The 23,321-nt window shown below is 39.5% G+C and overlaps 3 protein-coding genes across 3 annotated transcripts in view; all 3 read right to left on the reverse strand.

Annotated features, from left to right (window-relative positions):
* Positions 1-501: 501 nt before the first annotated feature.
* Positions 502-3,097, reverse strand: kcnj2b (potassium inwardly rectifying channel subfamily J member 2b). Its single transcript, XM_026214586.1, has one exon. It carries the CDS (start codon positions 1,884-1,886, stop codon positions 552-554), a length of 1,335 nt encoding a protein of 444 aa, XP_026070371.1. The 5' UTR covers positions 1,887-3,097; the 3' UTR covers positions 502-551.
* Positions 3,098-8,054: 4,957 nt separating this feature from the next.
* LOC113054429 (Fc receptor-like protein 3) lies at positions 8,055-21,455 on the reverse strand. The gene is made up of 8 exons (XM_026219979.1): positions 21,425-21,455; positions 20,465-20,500; positions 14,996-15,268; positions 14,806-14,925; positions 14,528-14,698; positions 8,896-9,177; positions 8,439-8,681; positions 8,055-8,355 (listed from the first exon to the last, which is right to left on the reverse strand). The coding sequence occupies exons 1-8, from the start codon at positions 21,453-21,455 to the stop codon at positions 8,192-8,194; spliced, it is 1,320 nt and encodes a 439-aa protein (XP_026075764.1). The 3' UTR covers positions 8,055-8,191.
* The window catches only part of LOC113051022 (Fc receptor-like protein 5), a 53,391-nt gene continuing 50,534 nt past the window's right edge, over positions 20,465-23,321 (reverse strand). The window contains exon 11 of the mRNA XM_026214622.1: positions 20,465-20,500. The gene's annotated coding sequence lies outside the window, so the exon portion shown is untranslated. The remainder of the gene's footprint in view (positions 20,501-23,321) is intronic.

Below are 23,321 nucleotides of genomic sequence, written 5' to 3' on the forward strand. Positions count from 1 at the left end.
AAGTCAAACATAATGAAGAAAGCAATCCCAGAATGCATTGTGACAAGCTCAGTGAAATAAAAAAATGCATCCAAGATGGTGGCCAGGAAACTAAGTTAAATAGACTGGTGGCACTGTGTAACAAATAAAACAATACGTTTTCTAGGTCAAAATATCAAACATGTTGTACTCTCTGACTGGATGAAAAAAAAAAAAAAATCTGTGACCTAATGCACTGCCATTTTTTTATTTGACCAGTCTGTCTCCCCAAAATCTACAAAAACCAGATGAAAACTTTATGTAATGTTTTTTATTTCAGTTCTTTGCTTACATTATCTTCAATATGTGCTGCTCGTCTATATTACAAATTAAATGCATATAGACTGTCAGGGTTGATTTGAAAGTTAATGCTTGTTGATCTGTCTTCTTAGATAACAAGGCTAAGTGAATTACAACATCTGCAACCCTGACTTTTGAGATTCCTGGTAAGATTTTGCTTTTAAAATAGCAGCAAAACACCCTTTTATGCTACACACCAAATAGTCAATAAAACAAAGTCTTTCTTCAATCGGTCATAACTCAGGCTGTTGTCTTGAAGGTTTGAGTTGTAGTGGTAAAGAATCCTGACTGGAAACGGTGCTTTTGACATCATCAATATTAGATCCTTCCAAGAACATACTGTCCCTTCTGATGTTCTTCTGGTCTTTATCATCATCATCATCATCATCATCATCGTCATCCTCCGATTCCTCTTTATCCATGAATGCTACTTCATTCTCGTAACAAAAAGAGTTGGAGCTAGACCTTACATACTTTTTTTTGGCCAAATCTCGAGCGCTGCATTGAGGTGTGCTGAGAACCTCATAGGTGTTCTCGAAGCGTGAGTAGTCCACCTTGTAATGGTTTTTCTCCTCAAAAAGGACCGGCTCAAAGCGATGACCCCACAGGATTTCGCTCATCACGTAAGAGCTCCGACACTGAGTGGTCATAGACGTAGCTTCCACCATGCCCTCCAAAATCACCACTATCTCCAGCCCCGAACTTTCCAGTTCCTGTTTGCTCATATCATAGAAAGGACTGTCCTCATCAATCTCATGCACAATGGTGATAGGGGACACTAAAAATATGCGGTCAATACCAGTGTCGAATCCGACATCAATGTCTATCTGATCCAGCGGGATGAACTCGCCTTCAGCGGTGGTGCGGGATTTGAGCAGCTGGGCACGAACATGAGCTTCCACCAAGTGGCTTTTCCGGAGATTCCCGACCCTCCACATTAGACACAGTTTACCATCTCTCATAGCTATTGTGGCATAATGACTGAACACAAGGGTTTCATTTCTTTTCTTAGGCTTGGCCATTTTAGCCATGACTGCACCAATGATGAAGGCATCAATGATGCATCCCAAGATGCTCTGGAAAACCACCATGAAGACAGCAATGGGGCAGTCCTCTGTTACATATCGGTAGCCATAACCAATAGTTGTTTGTGTCTCCACGGAAAACAGAAATGCTGCTGTGAAGCTGTCAACATTCGAAATGCATGTCTGCTCTTGATTCTCAGAATCCCCAGAAAAAAGTGCAATGAGCCAGAATATTACTCCGAAAAGAAGCCAGGACAATAGGAAGGAGAGGCAAAAGAGGACCATCATCCAACGCCAACGGATGTCAACGCACGTCGTGAAGATATCGGCCAGGTAGCGCTGACCTTTTTCACTCATATTGATGAACTGCACATTGCAGTGTCCGTCTTTGTTGACGAAGCGGGTTTGTTCTTGCTGCTGCATGTGCACTTTGCCGCCCACATTTCCATTGCCGTAGCCATTATGCATGGCAATAGGGGACAGCTTCATCCCGCCTTCCTCAGAGGAAACTATGCTGTACCGGTGTGTTCTCACACTTCCCATCACCGCCGTAGGAGGTGGTTGAGACTCGTCTGCTTTGGAAAACAGTCTGAGTTTTTGGTAGACTCGTTGGAGAAACACTTTCGACCTCTCACATGTGCCACCACACAAATGAAAATCTGTAATACCTTGGAATCAAGCAAGCATTGGGATGACCATTTCAAAAAAACGATGTTTTCGCTGAGGCTATGAGGATGTCTCCTCTTCTGTGGACTAAGCGGACCTCATTGGCAAAGCAGGGCTATAGAAATAACATATAGACAAAGTATGAGATCTGAAGAAATGAGTCTGAGGAATGAGATGCCAATCTATTCAGTTTGCACAAAGAAAATTATTTATGAAAGGTGACATTACAGGGCTTTAAAGATTAACTGTCAAGATCAAGAAAAATATTTCCATGCAAGTAAGGTAATTTCTCCTTTGACCTTGCAGAGCTGTCCAGAAACAGAAACACAGATGTTCAGATTAGAGCTGCATATAAAGTTAGAGAATTATACACCACATATATAATACCAAATATATAATATATAATATGTCAACTATTAGATGAATATATAGTTGACATATGAACATGGACAAATACACTTTTAAAAGTATGAATGTTCCATTTACAGGTATAGTTTGTTAATAAACATGAGGTCATTAAAACAACATCCACAGTAATTATATTAAAATTATGGGGGAAAAAATTCCGTTTCAAGAATTTATACAGCAAAGGAGCCACATTTGGCCTTCAATTCCATCAATGTAATTTATATTATCTAAATAGATCCAACACACGAACAGAAACAAGTTTTGAAATCAACTAAATTAAAAGAGTCACACCATAGGACAATAAAAGTAAACATTAAATGAAAAGGTTAAAACTGAAGTGCAAAACATAAGCTCAACAAAACATAATACAAAATTCAGTATGTGAGTAGAAAGGAAAACAAATTAATGAATATATATTTAAAATAATTATTTAATAACTGCTTCAAGACTATAAATTGTATGATGTCATTGAGACATATAGAGAAAGCTGATAATTTATCATAAAACTACACATCATAAAGGGGCTTCATCCCAGATATAGTTATATTTTATGTGAATGTCTTTTTCATTATTTTGAAACTTGTTAAGATAAGTTTTTGCTTATTTATTTTATTCAGGTGGAATTACAAAACAAGGTTTATATAGGTGGATGGAAACAGATTACATGAATAAATACACTTGATTTGTCTTTTGTTCTGAGGAGATCAATACAGTGTTGTCTGCTATAATATGCTTTTTCTGTTTCCAAGCAAATATGGACCTTTTAAAACATTCTAATATTGTAATTTAAACATAAATAAACATTATATAAATATATAATTATGAATCTCGAAAAAGCGTTCCACAAAACACTAGGCTATATTATTGACAAAATGATGCACATTGAAAGATAATGAATCTATCATTAAAATAAACAAGGGTAAGCATAATTCACCACAGTTAAACTGATAGCATGAAATTAAAGTTGACAACTGTCAAACAAGTTAAAATATCTACTCAATAAAAAATGCCTAAAACTGACATTTGCACAGAAGTAACTGCTCGTTTCTAATGACTGCAATAATAGAGTTAGCTACTGTTAAACAAATAAATCGCCACATAACTCAAACGAAGCTTACCTCCTGGAGTTCAAGAGCAACAGGAGTTTAGATCAGCACATTTCTGCAGATAGCAGTTGTGATAAAGATCAGTCAGACATGATGGGGCTTGATGGAGGTTTCGATCATCTCACTCAGTGTTGGCCAAAGCTCAAGCCAATCGAAGAATAGTTTTAAAAAGCCTGTTAATCTCCGCCCTGCTGTCATGACAGGCAGCTGTGATTACTGCATCTCTCACAGGATGCCGTCACGATTGCACGATGACATAATGCACAATAACCAGGTTTAAATCATTTTTAGAGATAAAAATAAGCCTGAATACGATTGACGTCGCGTCGTATCTTAGGCCAAGTTTTCACGCTCATGCTGCACCCTAGCAATTATTTCTGTGGAATGAAAGGATGCATTTTCAAATTATTATGATACATAATTAGGAACAGTGGCGAGGTCAGAAATTTTAAACTGAGTGGACCTTAGTGGAATAGGGTGGACCTCAATGACTACTACAATGACTACAAATTACACAAATTTTACAATATGGGATAAAATCACTATACAGTTCAGATGAGTTAAATGTGATTGAAATTCATGAATATCATCAAAATACATTTATAAGCAGCTACAATGCCTATTGCAAGGAAGACAAATATAGATATTGTAATGCTGTATGACCACTGTAGCAAGACATCAGTGTTCAGTAATTGTGTTCATTTTAAACTGGAATAACCTGGTTCACTGGAAGCGGGAAGTCGTGGCCTAGTGGTTAGAGACTCGGACTCCCAATCGAGAGGTTGTGAGTTCGAGTCCTGCACAAATTCTGAGTACGGGTCACCATACTTGGCTGATTGTCACTTTCACTTTCACTAAGGGCCAATTTCTGGCAGCATTATACTTTGAGAGCGATCAGATGTTTCTTACATTCAGGGACGTAACCATCTTTTCAAAAGTGAGGGGGACAGAAATTACATATATATATATAAAACATTACAATATAAGATTTCTGTATAGCCTACCAGTCAACAGTTTTTGAAGAGTACAATTTTTTATGTTTTTATAGAAGCCTCATCTGAAAAAAAGATAGTAATGTGAAATATTTTTACTATTTAAAATAACTTTTCTATTCAAATATATTTTAAAATTTAATTTTTCCTGTGATCAAAGGTGAATTTTCAGCATCATTACTCCAGTTTTCAGTGTCACATCCTTCAGAAATCAAATCATTCTAATATGCTGATTACCAATATTTAAAAGAGTTGAGTACATTTTGTTTCAGTGTTCTTTGATGAATAGAAGGATCCAAAGATCAGCATTTATGTGAAATAAAATGACTTTGCAACATTATACAGTATATCATTCAGAATCTTAGAGTCAGCATACAGTCAGCTTTTTTTTTGGAAAAGAAATTATAGAAATGAATACTTTTATTTAGGAAGGATTCTTTAAATTGATCAAAAGTGATGATAAAGACATCATTTTACAAAATTATTATATTTCAGATAAATGCTGTTCTTTTCTACTTTCTATTCATCAAAAAATCTACTTAGCTGTTTTCAACATTATCATTATTATTATTTATTATTATTATTTTATTTTTTTGATTAGCAAATCAGAATATCAGAATTATTTCTGAATGATCGTGTTACTGGAGTAATGATGCAAAAAAATTATTCAAATAGAAAACAGTTATTTTAAATAATCTATTAAAACTATTTCACAACTTTACTGCTGTACTTTTGATCAAATAAATACAGGCTTGTTGAATAGAAGAGACTTGACAGGTAGTGGATATGCGCATTAATAATTGGCTTAGAAATCTATAACTGGACAATAACAAATAATAATGATTTTTTATATACTACAAACACTTTTTTCACATAAGTTATAATAGTATCTATACTGTAATAAATGCTATGTCAATTAGCACTGCATTGTTCATATACTTTATCACCTGCTGGAGATGAGTAGAAAATCCATATATTGTTGCAATCGTATGTTAAATGTCTTCGTGTTTCCAAAAGTGTGTTTTTCTGTGAAAACAACTGTTTTCAAACAGCGCTAGCTGGACGCTGTTGTCCATATTAGGAGTTTCCTGTTATGACTTTCAGCGCGAGAGCGCGCTCCGGCTTCGAGTATGAATGAAACACACACTGCAGGAGAATTTAGCTCTCCGTGATGTTCATATCGCCTTCTGGGTCCGAATAAAATATCAGGTCATGCGCCGACTATCCTGTCTCTTTGAGTTTAAATCTATATTTATTCATACCAGCTCTTGAAAACCTCTATTCGAACACATTTGACTGAAAATGTAATCTACGCGACTGTTTACGTTACCAAAGTCCTTTCTGGACACCGTCTCTGTATTCTAGAACTTTATGTACCACTTAGGAGCAAAATGACTAGACTTGCCGTTTATTTTGCGCGAAAACTGGCGTGAATGCAATATAGAGGTCGGGATCGTTGCGTCACGTCGCAATGCATTGTGGGAATCGCGGTACAGAAGTAGATGTACTGTATAGTAGGCATTAGGTAACGTTGGTCATTTGGTCATTAATTTTGATTATTTTTTGGAAAATGGTTCAGTATTGCTGTATTGTGAACTGCTGTAATCGGTTTCATTATCGACAGGGCAAACGCCTCGTGAATCATATTAGTTTTCAACATTTTCCTACTTGGAAAAAAAACACAAGGTGTCTGAAATCACCAAGAGGCGTCAGATGGCTTGGGTCGCCACTGTACGGAGGGAAACCATCACCTTCGATAATATTATAATACATAGTTATGGTGAGACATGTTGTGTATGGTCTCTCTCTCTCTCTCACATACACACACACAAACTCAGACACAAACACATTACGTTTTCTCTAGTTTTTGGCCAGTAAGGGAGTCAGTTTAGTGTCTGTATTTTTTGTTTAAACATTTTCTTTTGACCCAATCCTGAACTTAATTTGCTTTTTGATATTTTTGTGCTGACTGTATTTAACAAATCTGAACAACTTGTTTAAAAAAAAAAAAAAAAAACTGGAACGAACTTCAAAATAGGAAGTTAAGCGTCTTGTTTTGGTGAATGGTGGGTTGTGTCTGAGGTGAATGTTCGTCAATATTATACCGGATTACAGAACTACCGGAGGAAAACAGTGGATTTTTGCAAGTATGATAGGTGAGTAATTACTCCTGAAGTGTAACAAACCCGCATAGACAAGCTTCATAGCTCGCAGAATCTGATAAGTGTGTGTGTGTGTGTGTCACCACTGATGCTTGGTTAATGTTAACATTTCCTTAGTGAAAAAGATTGTTTTCTCCACGTTTAATTTGCAGATCCATTTATGATCTGCAGGTGAGCCTCCAGTGACTTTTTAAAAAGTGAAAGTGACATTTTTAAATTGATCGGAGGTGTAAGCGCTCACTCCACAGACCCGGTAGGAGAAATTATCAGGGAAACGGAGGCTTGGTAAACTTTCATGTGTTCATAGGGATCGATTCCGCCTACAACCTCTTTTTTTTTAAGTAGCGTTGTTTGGCTTCATTATTAAGTTTGTCCGTATAGGTATAGGCAACTTTTTTTGTCACGTTCTATAACTTTTTCTGGAGACTGGCTATTATCTTATTACAAACCTGCTTTGCGATGCCTCTAAAATGGCCGCCGTTACCCACAATGCACCATTCCATGACGTCTACGCCCGAGCTCTATTACTCCGTGAATGGGAAAGAACAGGTGGTTCATCAAGTGTGGATAAATCAGCTAGTATGTTACTTTTTTCGACGATTAGCCAGGGTTGATGTTGATGTTTCAGGGTATGTTCTTGTTTTTTTTTTTTTTTTTTTTATTAAAGATGTCTTTTTCGACAAACTCGTCTTGTGTCATGCATGTTAAAAGTTAGCAGACGTAAACTCATCTTCCCACTCCCCGACAATACGCGATTGGCTAAACAGTACTAATAAGCTGATTGGCTGTTGCAGGAAGGCAATTATATGAAAAGGTTTTCGCTCTACAGTAGTTATTTTTTTATGAAACTTCTTGTACGTGTTTAAGTGTTCAGTATGTCACATATGCATGATTTTTTCTGCTTTCCCACATACATTTTCTTTTTTGTCTGTTCTGATTGGGTGGGCCAGCCGTCAGTTTGAGTGGGCCAGTGCCACCCTGGCCCTTATGTAGCCTCGCGGCTGATTAGGAATATGCCTATTCTGAATGTTCGTTATTATTTAGATGAAGAAATAAACAGAAGAATGTTTAAGTAAAATAACAGTAAAATTATATATATATATATAATTGTATATTAGGGCTGGTAATTTAACGCGTTAATTAGATTAATGCACATTGCCCCAGACCTATGTGGATCATCTGCCATTTCATACAGTCGATTGATGACTAATATGAGGCAGAGCAACAACTTGCTGCTTAATGGAGTTTAGAAAATGTCCCTAAAATTCAAGATTTGGGGCAAAAAGCCTGTTTGAGATTGTCTCATATTTACAACACATAGGCCTAGTTATGAAATAACATTTAATAATATTTTGTTATTTTAGACACAATGTTGTCTGTTTTGCTTAATTTTGCCAGCCAGAAGATAAAGACAGGGCAGAACTGTTCATCTCCGAACAATCCACAGCGTCTTCATTTCTTAATCCATGTTTTAAACGCATTTGCTCAACAAGATTTAGGATCAGAGTTAGTGTCTACCAAAATGTTATGAATTTTAATATGACAGATGAAGAACCTTTGTTTCTATAGCACCACAGAAGGACCAAGAAGACAATGATCACAATTGAGACAGTTAGTCCTGCAGTCACTCCGATTATGACGAGACTGAACCCTTCAGATCTGGATGCTCTGGAAGAAGCTGAGACAAATATATTTCACATTCAGATTAGTGCTGTAAATGAAACAGGCACATTTTAATAGTGTTTTAGTTCTCAATCTCACCTCTGACTGAGATCCAGCTCTTGGGTGACTCTCCTCTCTCTGAGTGTTTGCAGTAGTAGAAACCCTCATGTGACTTTGAGACAGTAGAGATGATCATCTCTGTAGTTTGATTCTGGATGAGTGATCCATCTTTATAGAAATCAGCTCTGAGGTTTGGTGGAGTTGAATGTTGATATAAACAATGTAGAGTCAGAGTATCTCCTTCAGTCAAAGGATGAACAGGACTCTCCAGAATCACACCAGCTACAGAAACAGAGGAAACATGAGCTGAGTGTAAAACATAAGTTACCTGAGTGTGGTAACATAAAAATTATAATTTAAAAAGTATATTTTCTAATAAAACAAATTTTTTGTGTGTTTTTTGCCCACTGGTGCTTCCTGCATGTGTTTAATCAACCTGCTTTATGTATTGATTGTGAATTGCCAGTGAAATTAATAAATACATAAACAGACCCACAGTGTACAGTGATATTAACAGGATGGTAGTTCTCTCCAAATTCCGACTGACACCAGTACACTCCAGTGTCTGATGTGATGGTGGAGCTGATTGTACATGTAGATCCTGTTTGTGATCCCCACACTGATGATGAACAATCTTGCAGCCCCCAACTCTCTGTGTATCTTCTCACTCTCCATCTATCAGAGTTACTCTGGTCCTCACAGCTCAGAGAGAAAGAGACAAATGTGAAGTGTTGAGTTCTGCTGGGACTGATGATCAGAGAGACTCGAGGAGAAACACCTGAGAAGACAATTACAGCTACAATTTAAGAAATGTTTCAAAATAAATGTATATTAAAGTGGTCAGAGCACATATCATTTTTATCAGGCATGTTTATTTATTGTCCCTCATATCCTTATCCTGTGTAGCTGGCAGCCATATCACCCTGGAGCCCAAGAACGGTTCCCCACTGAAGCTAAGCACGGTTGAGCTTGGTCAGTAAGAGGTGCTAGTGAGGCCAACAGGGGGTGCTCACTCTGTGGTCTGTGTGGGTGCTAGCGTCCCAGTGTAGTGATGGGGACACTTTACTGTCAACAAGCACCATCCTTCAGATGAGACGTTAAATCGAGGTCCTGACTCTCCATGGTCATTAAAAATCCCAGGATGTCTTTTGAAATGAGTAGAGGTGTGACCTCGGCTTCCTAGCTAAATTTGCCCATCGGCCTCCGACCATCATGGCCTCCTAACAATCCCCATATCTGCTGATTGGCTTCATCACTCAGTAAGCTGGTGTGCGGTGGGCATTCTGGCGCAATTATTATTATTAATTAGTAATTTTGTTCCACAAATAATGATATTTTAGTTTTTCATAAACATTTTCCACTCTCTCTCTCACTCTGAGAGTTAAATAAATACCTCATCAGTCCCTGCTGGCAGATGCCTTAACTACACTGTCTGGTCGCAAAATGTTTTTCTTTTTTTCTGTATCAATAGCCATTCAAATGTAGCTGTGAATTATGAAATAATACATCTGTAACATATTTGTAAATAACAATATATTATAGCTTTCTTGCATCTCATTGCTTATTACAAAACGTCTCAGCTTACGAATGTAACCATGGTTCCCTGAGAGGGAACGAGACACTGTGTCCTCTGAAGGGAAACTATGGGGAACACCTCGTCGTGACCCGTGTCTGAAGCATACTTTGAAAAATGCCAACGTGTTGGCCGGCGACAGCCTCTGACGTCACTACCGGCACGACTATAAATACGCGCCCGTAGAACCCGTCACTTATCTTCTTTGTGAAGCTTGCGTCCAAAGAATGGCAGGGAGCTAGAGGACGCAGTGTCTCATTCCCTCTCAGGGAACCATGGATCCATTTGTAATCTGAGACGTTCCCTGTCAAGGGAACTTCGAACTGCGTCCTCTGAAGGGAAACTGTGGGGAACAGTATACCCACGCCGCCATGCTGAGGGGAGTGCAGGCCAGAATCATGGCAAACACTAAGTACCAACTCTACCATTTCACCGGGAGTTGCCCCTGGGACGGTTCGACGGCTGTCCATGACATTATCCCTTATGGCCAAATGCCTAAGCTACATACCCAACTTACCTGAGGGGCCTCGGCCCGGGGTAGAGCTGAAGGCTTGGAATCACGAAAGATTCCTTTAAAGGGATACGGCTAAGAACCTAGCACTGTCTATTACCAAGTCTTGCCTGTCACAAAGGAGGAGCTCTCGTGTCACTCTGATAGAGCAGCTCGTAAATGGAATGGCCCGGGAGCAGAGCAATTGGAGGATGGAACGTACAGATGAAGCCTCGGCCATGCCTGTACCATGGCGTCCAGCCCCAATGGAGCTGGATGAGTCAGAGGAAGCCAGAGGGGATAGTGCAATGCTCTCTCGAGCCGCAAAACCGATCCACCCAAATCTGGCCAACCTTTCCAACTCTGCTTCAACACCTTGGTGCGAAGGCGCCATTCCTGAGCCTCAGCCCCTGCCTCAGCAGGATGTCTGCTCTCACAGTGTGTCTCAAAACAGTATGTAGTACTGGAGCGCTCTGATGAAAAAAACGAGAATTCAGTCTCCCGCTGAGAGGAGGAGTCCAAGCTCCGAGCAGCATGCTCATAGGCGACCCTTTCAGAAAAGGGGAGCGCTGCTAACTACCACAAGAATTGCCCACACAGCCCCCCATGTTGAGGGGCTGTGCTTGAGGTGTATAACATATACACACTGGTTGAATGAAGCCCAAGGAACCCCGGGGCTAATCATCTTAAGAAAGGGAACGAAGCGGAGCACGTAACCTTCACCGTACAGGATTTCAGAGTCCGCAGAATCTTGCGTGCACACTTACCACTTACGTGGAATTCAGACAGTGCGCAAAGCGTTAACGTGCACTCTGACCACCATGTGGTTTTGAGAAAGTACACAGGCTTAGCGTGTGTACTGAAAGGTTACCTGACAACCACAGTATGTGGGAGCTCACCTTCAGAGAGACCTGTGAAGCCTACTATCTGATAACCACAATATGTGGGAGTTCACCTACAGAGAGGCCTAGAGAGGCCTACTACCTGTTACCAGATAACCACCTCAGTGGAAACTGAAAGTAATATGGAACTTGACTCCAGGGAGGCCTGGTGAGGCCTACTACCTGACAACCACAAACCGTGAGAGCTCGTTTTTTTGTGGAAACGCACAGTATGTGGGAGCTAAATCTCCAGGGAGGCCTGGTGAGGCCTACTACCTGACAACAACAGTATGTGGGAGCTCACCATCAGAGAGGCCTGATGAAGCCTACTACCTGATAACCACAATATGTGGGAGTCCACACATCCCCTCATGTTGAGGGAAGCGATGCTTGAGGTGTATAACAAATACACACTGGTTGAATGAACCACACTGGACCCCAGGGCTAATCATTTTCAGAAAGGGAACGAAGCGGAGTGCGTAACCCCTACCATACAGGATTTTAGAAAGTGTGCAGAGTCTTGCGTGCGCACTTACCACTTACGTGGATTTGAGACAGTGCGCAAAGTGTTCACGTGCACCCTGATCACCATGTGGTTTTGAGAAAGTACACAGGCTTAGCGTTTGTACAGAAAGGTTCCTAAGCATCGCAGAGGTGCTGGATCGCACGGGAGAGGCGAGCTCCAACCCTCAAACGAGGGGAGCATCACCTGAGGCAGTACATACAGAAGGACTCCGTAACTACCTCCCCGGATTCACCAAGCGGCCAGGCGGCCCCTCAAGGTGACCTGGCTGGACATCCATGAAATTCCCTGTAGTGCTGTGCCAATTCTGATGATCAGCCAGACTCTGTAATGGAAACTCACAGAGTTTGTTAGTAGACATATAACCACCAGCAACATAACACCCATAAGCAGGTAAAGCAAGGGTTACATACTCACCCACCCTCCTGTACTGGAGTCCCGCAGGTGGGGCGCCCCCTTCTGGTCCGGACCGTCAGTAAGGCGGTTACTATGAACATAGAACCAACCAAAACATCATAGGTCCAGGGAAAGAGACTGTTATGTGAGAAACTTTCCACCTAACCTCGATCAGGTGGAGAGCTGGTGGCTACAGGGGAATTAGGCAGGGGAGGATAAAAACAGAAGTTAAAACAGAGGTAAAAAACATCCGGAGCTACTAGGTATCGCTCTGATCCGGGCAAGGACGCTGCCTCGTCTGAATCACATCCCTCAGACCCTGCTTACCTCTCCGTGATCCGCGGTTCCTCTTGCCCCTGCCCTTAGGCGGGGGAGGAGCGCGAGTCACGACAATAGACTTCTGCGCCCGTCTACGATCCTCAGATCGAGATGAGCCAGGACCCCTTTGTTGTTCGGGCTCGGACCTGGACCTTTCTTGGAATGAAGGATTTAAAGGCAGCTGAGCGTGCCCTTGTCTCCCTGAACTTTTCGACCACCATCTCGACAGAGGTACCGAAAAGCTCAGAAGGCGACCTGACCTGCTGCCGCGTATGATTTGCCATTTAAGTGGGATGTATCCTGGAGGGGCTTAGATGGCAAAGAGGGAGATTTAAGAGAGGATTTTTCCCTCACAGAGAGATAGCTAGCCAGCGTCTCTTCTACAGGGGGCATCCTCTTTCATGCATGCCCTCGATATTAGCATAACTCATATGCTGAAACCGCTGGATGCGAGAGGAAAACAGCCTCTTCCATTCCTTTTCGACTTCTGCATGCAAGTCAGGCAAGAATGGAAGGCTCACCTGGGCTGGAGGGCTATGGTCAGACAAATAACGGTCATCGAGGCGACCTCGTGACGTTACCTTTATGGCACGCTTCCATGGCAAGTCTAATTTAGCTGTGGCGCGATCCATAACCTCTAACAGCTCCTCATACGCAGGGCAGGAGGATTGAGAAGGCTCAGCCTCAGCCTCTTCGCCACTCTCAGACATCTCCTGCGCTTTCTGGGTAGAACCCAGCAGAGCACTAACTTCAGTGTCAGAATGGGTGGTATCACGGTCTATGGTCTAGTTTGCCACCGGAAAAGTCCCTCTCTACACTCCTCAGCGAGATCCACCTGTGATCCCCATGAGCTCATTCTCCTCCATGCCTCGGCAACGGCGGGTACTGAGCCGCAAGATCCAGATGGCTGTCCCTCTTTCCTCGAAAAGAGAGACAAACGAGAGCGGAGATTTTTCACAGAAAAACGCTCGCAATGCGCGCAGATTGCCCCCTCAAGGACATCGCGCGCGTGCTCTTCCCCCAAACAAGAGACGCAAAGAGTGTATGTGTAATCAGGTGTCAAATAACGCTGACATGGATGCACACACTGTCTAAACGCCTTGCTAGTGGATGCCATGATAACAATAATAGATCGCTCTTACCGTTTTGGTCGTTTCTCAGATGCACGCTTCAAACAAAACAGTCAATGAAGACGAAGAAGATAAGTGACGGGTCCTACGGGCGCGTATTTATAGTCGCACCGGTAGCGACGTCAGAGGCTGTCAGAGGCCAACATGTTGGCGTTTTTCAAAGTATGTTTCAGACACCGGTCACGACGAGGTGTTCCCCATAGTGTCCATTCAGAGGACGCAGTTCGAAGTTCCCTTGACAGGGAACTGAAGTTTCAACTCTAAATTCTGATTGGATGAGTCACATTATAAGTACAAATAAACACCTGCAACACACATTCTGTGTTTATTCATGTGGCAAACTGCCACATTGCATTGCTGGAGTAAACAGCCTACAGTAATAATGAACTTGCCAGAAGATGAAAGATCATTAGACATTAACAGGAAATATAAAATAAAAAAGTAACATGTAAGTGAATAAAATGTTTATTAAGATATTAAATGAGTAAATGAGAATTACAAAGTAATGTGAAAGAGATGAAGAAACAACATAAATGAAGTGAAGCACAGATTTATGTTTGTTCTCTTCAAGCTGCATATACAAAGATTGCTATTTAATAGTTCAAATGAGATCCTCAGATCCATCACTTATTACCTGTGGAACTTTCAGTGTAATGCTCAGCCTAAAGATGATTCTACATTTGCTATATGCTATATTTTGGAACAGAGAAATCAAGAATTTGATTTCTGATGATACAGAGTAATCAGTTAGTGTATCACATAACACTCTCACACATTCTTGTTTAATTTGGGCTTCATTCATTCAGTTTGAACTCACCAGTGACCAATACTGGCTGTTTGTTGCTGTAGGTTGTTTTATAGGCTGGTTCTCCTCTCTCTGCTCTGCACACATAAACTCCTGTGTGTTTTAGAGAAGCAGAACTGACAGTGTAGTTTCCTCCAGCTCCTCTGCTGCTGTCTGAGAGCAGTTGATAATGATTTCTGTAGTCTGTAAACAGTAAAAATGTGCAGTTACCTTATGAAAAATAACTGAATAACAATAGATAATTCAGATATTAAGGCATGAAACACATTATATCTTACATTATATCTTACCTGATGACACCGCATACCAGCTGAATGTCCAGCCTGTAGAGGAGTTGTTAACCTCACAGATCAGAGTCACTGAATCTCCTTCAATCAACCACTTCTGTGAAGAAACACTTAAAAATGTATCTGAAATAGAGAATTCACTAATTAATAACATGTAAAGAGTGTGTGTATGTAAAGAGATGATCAAACTCACCTGATACTGTCAGTGTAACTTCATCACTGATGTTTGATTTTCGTGATCCTCCTCTCTCTGCTCCATAACAGGAGTATTTACCTGCGTCAGACTCAGTAACAGAACTGAATGTGTGTTCCTGTAGTCCACTGAAAACACTGTTTGAATCATCTTTATACCAGCTGTACTGCCAGCTAGTGACTCCTTCACCATCAATGTCACATCTGAGAGTGACTTTCTCTCCTCTGAATACATGATGATCAGGTTTAATGCTCACTTTGGCTTTTGGTTTTTCTGTACAACAACAAAAATTCACAATGAAAATAATGTGCTGCTTTTACTGTATGAACAGTTACTTAATTGTAAACAAAAAAATCAGGTTGGACTAAAGTGTTGTTTTCTATAGCTGTTTTAGTCATTTATTTAGTGTCTTTGAATCATTTTCATTGTGTTAGCAGTTCATTTTATGAGAAAAAAAATACTTGCCATATATTATCACTGTTAGTGGCTCACTGTAATCTGTGTAATATCCTCCTCTTCGTGCTCTGCACCTGTACTCTCCTCCATCAGAGACTTTCACTGAATCGATTGTTTTAGTTGAAGCTTCAGTAGATTCAGTGTTTGAGTTTTTACTCCAAATAAACTCCCATCCATCCCATGAATGATCCACCTCACATCTCAGAGTAACTGAGTCTCCAGTGAACAATGAACTCTGTGGCAGCACAATCAGAGTTGGTTTGGGAATATCTGTCAATAAAAAGTCACATAGAATTTGGAAACATGAGTGGTGGACGATTTTGTATAATAATTTCTGTGCCGTAGGACCTCAGGGAACAAAAACACAAATGCACTGCACAATCGGCTACTCCCAAAGGAATTAAAAGAGTCTCCTTTCTCCTTTAAAAGCGTCTGCTAAATGTAATGTAATGTAAAACCTATGTCAGCATTAAGAGAAGTGATAACATGACTCCACAACAGAGGACATCTGTTCTGAAATACTCCCGCTCATCAGAAAAACTAATCATAAACTAATCATGTGAAGTTGATATCCTGATTTGGTTTCCTTTCAGCCGTGTTGTTATCCACTTAAAAAGAGTTGATGGAATTAACCTCTTTTCCCAAGATACAACCCTGCAGGAATCATTAATAATTAATAGGGGATGCACTGTACTGAGCACCTGTACTTGTACTCATTAAAATGCCCCGATCCCAAACGCCGATCCACATAGCATGTGATAAGGGCCATATTCAGACAACAGAACAACAGATAACAGAATGGAGTTATTAGAGATTAAAGTTGTCTACGTAGGATATCTAAGCAATGAATATATTATTAGACATTCAGTATTAACGCCTGTATAGCTGATGTGCGCAAGCTGATAAAGCACACTGAGTGGATTGAGCATGCGGCGGTGGCGATGTACGAGCTTCGAGAGAATATACAGTTAATCACTGAAAAGTTTGTAGTTTGGTTGGATATGTCAAAAACAAGTAAAACAATATATAAGTTATTAAACGGTAGGAAGGGAGGGAGAGAGAGAGAGAGAGAGAGGGAGAGCAAGCACGATTATGCACTTCTGTTGTGTGTTCTTTGTCACTTTCATTTAAATAGCGCTTTTCTTATCTGGATACAGACTGGATCTGGTGGCTACGGTGACCTCGAAATAAGAGAGAAACAGACTAATATTAGCGTAGATGCCATTCTTCTAACGATGTAGCAAGTACATCGGGTGTTAAGGGAAGTGTTCCTGGTTCCGGTTTACCTAATTAATGCAGCCTAAAAATCCTTTAACGGATATTGATATTGATATGAGAGGTTAAAGAGATGGGTCTTTAATCTAGATTTAAACTGCATCATGTTAAGGTATGCACGCTCCACCTTGCAACAAGTCGATTGGAAGATCGCGTTGTGGGACCAAATCAGCTCGGACAAAACCCCAATGTCTGAACGAATTCAGCGTGCGGAATACAGGGTTGTGGCGCATGCAGAGGCGGGTTTGGCGACAGCTGATCTGTGACTGTAGAGTGCATGGTAGGAAGTGGTGTAGAGTCCGGAAGTGATCCTGAAATGGACGATGACATTTTTGATGCAGATGAAGGCGGGAATGGAAATAATGAATGGAGTATAGTAGAAAGTCAGAAAAACGAATGCATCAGAAGCTGACAGGGAAAATGGACTCATCTGACAAGAAAAAGGAAGGAAGAGTATAAGGTAGTAATGAAACTTGAAACCGGACCCTTCAGTGTCATTAATTTTAATAAAAATATTAAAGAAGTGATAGGATTGAATGAAAGTGTTAAGAAGTTGAGGGATGGTAGATTGCTAATATATTGTAAGGATAGTAGGCAACAAACAAAAAAAAGGGTGAAAGCAGTAATAACAGGGATCCCCACAGATGTAACAGCTGAAAAGATTAAGAGAGGTATTACGGGAGCCACAGTGATTCATGTGAAAAGACTAAAATGCAAAAGGAATAATGAAAGGGGAGACAGTCTCGCTGTGATGGATAAGCTGCCTACTAAAGTCTTTTTGGGATTTGTAAGCTTCCTGGTTTGGCCCTGTGTACCCCCTCTCTTCTAAGATGTTACAAATTCCAAAAGTTTGTGCATGTAGCGGCTGTATGCAGAGGCAAACAGAGGTGCACATGATGCAGCTGAGATCACGAGTATGGAAAATGCATGGTGAGGAAAAATCAAGTTCAAAATGTTAAAACACAGGAAGGATTGTCATACTCTGAAGCTCTAAAAAAGGCAGGAAAGAATGTGCAATCAGGAGACAAAAGTAAAGAAATCATTCCGCAAAAGAAAAAGCTAAACAGAAATTTGGGATTAAAAACAATGTTGCATTTTTTTTTCTTTTATAGCTGAAGTAGTGAACTGTTCAGCGCAAACTGAAATCAGGACAGAAAGAATCAGAATTATAATAAACGCAGCCCAAAAGTATCTAGAGATCTAGGGTATTTTGGTGGATATGATTAATGAAAAATCAAAGATGCAAACTACATACTCACAACCAGAACGTGGTGGTACATAATGGTGCTTTTAAAGGTCCCATGACATCGATTATTTCCTGTTTTTTTAAATGCTTTTTTAATGTTTCCTTAGGTGTACTTATATTGTTATTATGATTTTTACATTTAAAATTTAGAAATAAAAAGCATTTTTATATCCTTGATTGCTCTGTTTGAAGGGGGTGTCTGCTGTGAGACTCTGAGTAAACGACAACTGTTGTGATTGACTGACATCTTTGCATACGAAATGCGTTTTACATGTGGAACCGCTCTCAAATATATATATATATTTTTCATCTTTTTCCATCACATGAAAGCTGTATTGATGAGCATTGAGTAAACAGAGTCTGTTTATCGGGTGAATGCAGTGATCTTGTCATTATTGCAACACGTTTTCTCTCACAATTTTACCACAACTAACAGCAAACACGTGAAAAAAGTAAGAGCTTTGTTGTGCAGCATAACAGCGTCATTCATTGTTAACGGCAGTTTAGGCAAGTGTGCAGATATACTCACGATGTGTGACAGCTCCGGAAAAATAATGGGAGCGTTCTTTGATCACTCTCTGTAGTTAAATCACAATTTAAATAACAGATTTGTTTCATGCTACTAAGAGAAAAATGGTAAATGGACTGCATTTATATAGCGCTCTCAACAGACCACATGGCTGTCTAAAGCACTTTACAATTTGCCTCACATTCACCCATTCACACACTCATTCACACACCGACTGCGGTGTCAGCCATTCAAGGCGCCATCCAGCTCGTCGGGAGCAGCTGGGGTTAGGTATCTTGCTCAAGGACACCTCGACACTTGGTCAGGTGGAACCAGGGATTGAACCACCAACCTTCCAGTTTGTAGACAACCTACATGAACCACTGAGCCACTGCCGCAAACAACATGAAGTTGATCGTTTAGTCACTGGCTCGATTCACTGATGCATAAACAGTATTAAACGATTTAGAAAGAAAGTCTGTGTGAACTTGAATAATTTGCTACACATAAGAAATCACTGATCACAGATCAGGCATTAATGAACACGGTTACTCACTGTTTGCGTTGGTGCTGTCGAATCCATATCATAAAAGTCTGTTTGTAACGCCTGTGCTGACATTGAAACTGAATTCTATGTAAATATTTGGGCGGGCAAAGCAGAGAAAGGGGAGGTAACATTTCTCCTTATAACGTCACAAGGAGGAGATTCAAGATCAGACCGGTTGAGCTTCCATTTTCTCGAAGGCAGAGAAAGATAGCAAAATCTCGATTTACACCGATTAAAATGTATAGAAACTTGGGGACCATATACAGGCTAGGGGAACGTTAAAAAACCTCAGAAAGTGAAAATTTCATGTCATGGGACCTTTAATATTTCACTGGAATGCGAGAAGCTTATAGCTAATGGGCAAGAATTAAAACAATTCATTTCTGATTTGGAAAATAAACATGATATAATATGAATTCAAGAATCATGGCTCATGAGTCTTTTTTTGATGTAGAAAAAGCTTACGATATGTTGTGGAAAGAGATCCTTTAAATTTGGAAAGCTTGAGAATTTATGGAAAAATGTATAACTGGATTCTGAGTTTCTTGTTTGGAAGAACGATTCAAGTAGGGGTAGGGACTGCTTTTTCTCAGATAATAATTATTTAGATAATAATAATTTAATTTATAATTTCTTTCCCCCTCACTTCAGGCAAACAACCAATCACCAGGAGGGTTTTCCTAAACAAGTGTATCTCCAACTCTTCTGAACCCAGCGCAAACGCAAGTAAAACAAACAAACTAACTTAATTTCTTGCTGAAATAGGTGCAAATTGATCTTAAGCAGTAAAGATAAGACAGATCTCTGCTTCTGTGATTTTCTTGGTGCGATCTAATGAATAACTAAGTTAGTAGACTCCTGGCACTTCATTCAAATTCCGTTAATCCTTCTCTTCAGTAACTCTCTCTTTCTCTCTCTCTCTCTCTCTCTGTGTGTGTGTGTGTAAGTGTGCGCTCATTAGCATAGTTTAAATTTTAATAAATAAATCTTGTTTAAATTATAAAGAAGTATTGTCTTGTGTGGTGTATTTTAAAGTTAGACTTTGCCTAGATCCCATTCTACTATAGCTTATAAATGATCAATGATGTTTGTATGCTTATTGGCCAAGAAGTATTATAAACAGAATTGTGAAGATACACTGATTTTAACATTCACTGGATGAACCGTTGATTAAATTTGGAATCAGTTCAATTAAAGCAATTCAAATCTTTAGATTCAAGTCCCCTCTCTTAAAAAAAGTGAATTTCCCTACAGTGCTTTGGTTTCAGTGTCATTTGTTGTCGGACCTCAGTCTTTCACATGAATAAAATAAATAAATAATATATTTTTATTTATAATCATAATAAAATTGAACTCTCATTTCTTTACTCTAAGTTGGTTTATTAGTTACTGTAGAATAACTCATATGTGAGAAATATATGCATCAAATTCACTCACCTTCAGTGTTTCCAGAGTAGATGTGTGAAATCAGCACTAAAAACACAAAGAGAAAAACTCATTACAGGTTGGACATGGAGCTGATCAACTGTGCATTTTATGTCATCTTATAATTTGTCTAGAGATAATGGCATCTGTATGAGTAAGAGCTGGTTAAAAAATAACATTCAAAACATGCTGCTAAAAAAAGAGCTTTAATCCGAGCTATAATAATCCGATTATAAAATAATGAATGATGCTACATTTACTAAAATTCTGTACAAACATATTAAAAGTGTTTGTAAATACACAGTAAATGGAATTCTTCCTTTAAAAGATATCAAATACTTAAACGAGAAAGATATCTTGTTGTACATGCAGTGTTGTCGTATTATATTGTACTTTGGTGTTTGGCATTGCTGTGCTTTTATTGTTATTGTTTAGAGTTTACAGTACTTCACAAATTTTACTGCTTTGTTTACAACCCGGGTTTACAAAGACTCCTGACCTTTTTACACAACTAAACAGACGTCCCGGAGTGAGTTTGAGTTTCAGGAGCTTGAGTTTTAAGGACCTGAGAATTTTCAGTTACAATTTCCTAGAATATGATAATTGCAAAGATTAAAACCTATTAAGAGGGGATAAGTGTGCAGATAAACATTAAAACATCTGACTAATAGCAGAGGTATCTAAATATCTATAGACAACGAACAATAACTACAAAACAAACCAACAGAACTGGATCAACACCATTAAACAGCACAAAACTGAAGGACTAAACACACACACACAGATCTACAACAACTTTCTCTTCCTCTCTCAAACTCATCTTTCACTCATATATCATGGACTAGAGCTGGATTTTAAATTCAGAGAGCAGCAAGAAAATACAAAAATAAGTATCACTAAAACACTTGATCATTTACATAATATAATAGCAATTACCAATATACAGTAAAAAAAAAAAAAAAAAATACTCACAGAGCACAAGAGGAAGTTGACTGAGCTCCATAATGACTGAATAATGACTGACGGTTATAGACACAGAAAGTGTTAAAGCCTTAAGACTTCCTGAAAACTTACAGTCATCATGACTGACTAAAGATTCAAGATTCAAGATTTAAGATTTTTATTCGTCACATACACAATTATTTAGAGCATATATAACCAGCAGTGAAATGTGAGTCAGGTCCACTCCATGGACAGTGCAATTATTAAAGAATACGACACAGTTTAAAATAAACAAAAATATAGGAATTAAAGAATGAAATAAAAGTAAACAATAAAAATATAAGAATAAAATATAAGAAAACTGTATACGGTAAAATTAAGTATAGAAAATAATGTGCATGAAAGTATACTGTAGTCTTAAATATTAAGATACACAGGAATGTGCAAGAGGCGAATGTGCAAACAAGACATACAAATGTACCTTCATGTGTGACAGATTTTTTTTTTAGTTTTAGTTTTCTACAGGAATGTTGTCATGACTTGAATTCCAGAGAAAGGCTCAAGACACAGGATATCCCTAAATCAAATCGGTGCGCCAGTCACTCTGAAGCAAGCTAACCAACCAACTCTTCACAGAACAGCTTTCAACATTAACAATGACAATTCCAACTCAGTAAAGGAGATTGTCAAATTTGGGGCAAGTAATCAAGATTGATGGTCAAAGAGATGCACAGCATGACCATCACATATTAATCAATGATAGTAATCACAATCACAAGCTCTTTGGATTGACTTTCCCCCACCTAGAAGACAAGAGCCAGGCTGATGTTACCCACACATTGGATTTTCATGTTCTAATCACTTATTGTGTGTGCATTTTGAATAAAGTGAAACGTGAAAGTCGTGCCAAGTATGGTAACCCATACACGGAATTGGTGCTCTGCATTTAACCCATCCAAGTGCACACACACTGCAGTGAGAAGTGAAAACAGCATGAACACACACCCGGAGCAGTGGGCAGCTATAGATCCAGCGCCCGTGGAGCAACTGGGGGTTCAGTGCCTTGCTCAAGGGCACTTCAGCCATGGGTATTTAAGGTGGAAGAGAGCACTGTTCATTCACCCAACCTACAACTCCTGCCAGTACCGAGACTCAAACCAGCGACCATAACTAGTCAAAGTCTCTTAGTTCATGCTTTAAATGTTTCTATCAATCAATACTTTATCAGATGTATTATACAGAAATGTCATGGATGTGCATGTTATCCAGTGGTAACGGGTAGGTTATTGTATTAAATGCAGTGTGTATGTATAGTCCAGTGATGAACTTTTAAAGTTAAATTGCATTGTGTGGTATACCATATTGTGGGAGTATGCTGTAGGGTGCTGTAGGGTGTATTAGTTCCCGAGGGCAGCAGAGAGAGCAGTCTGTGGGACAGGTGGCTGGAGTCACTGATGACTCCAGCCACATTTTACACAACATTTCATCACAAAATAATTAAGGCAATAAAAGAATTAAGACTAAAATGTTTTAAAACCTTACAAGTTTGTTAGTTCTCTTATAATCCATTACAGCGTACAAAACAATCGCAGCAAAATGGCAGCAGTTGGGTTTGTATGAATTGAGAGTGAGTCCACAAAACCAGGATGACGTAATTAAACAATTGTACACCATTTTTTCTCCTTTTTTTTTATTAGCAAACAAGTCAAAATGAAACATCATCCCCTCCCGCTTCAATACTGCGGTCTCTTTACAATGGGGAGCAAACTAATAGAGTTAACAGAAAAAGTCACAGTGATCATGGAACATACATTTCTGGGAGAAACCCCCCCCTGTCACGGTTTTACGCTGCCTGAAGGAATACGGAGTCGAGGATAAACAGAATAAGGCTTTTAATATATCCAACACAGGGGGTATCCAACATGGA

Source organism: Carassius auratus, chromosome 3, assembly GCF_003368295.1.
Source record: "Carassius auratus strain Wakin chromosome 3, ASM336829v1, whole genome shotgun sequence".
Taxonomy (NCBI): Eukaryota; Metazoa; Chordata; class Actinopteri; order Cypriniformes; family Cyprinidae; genus Carassius; species Carassius auratus.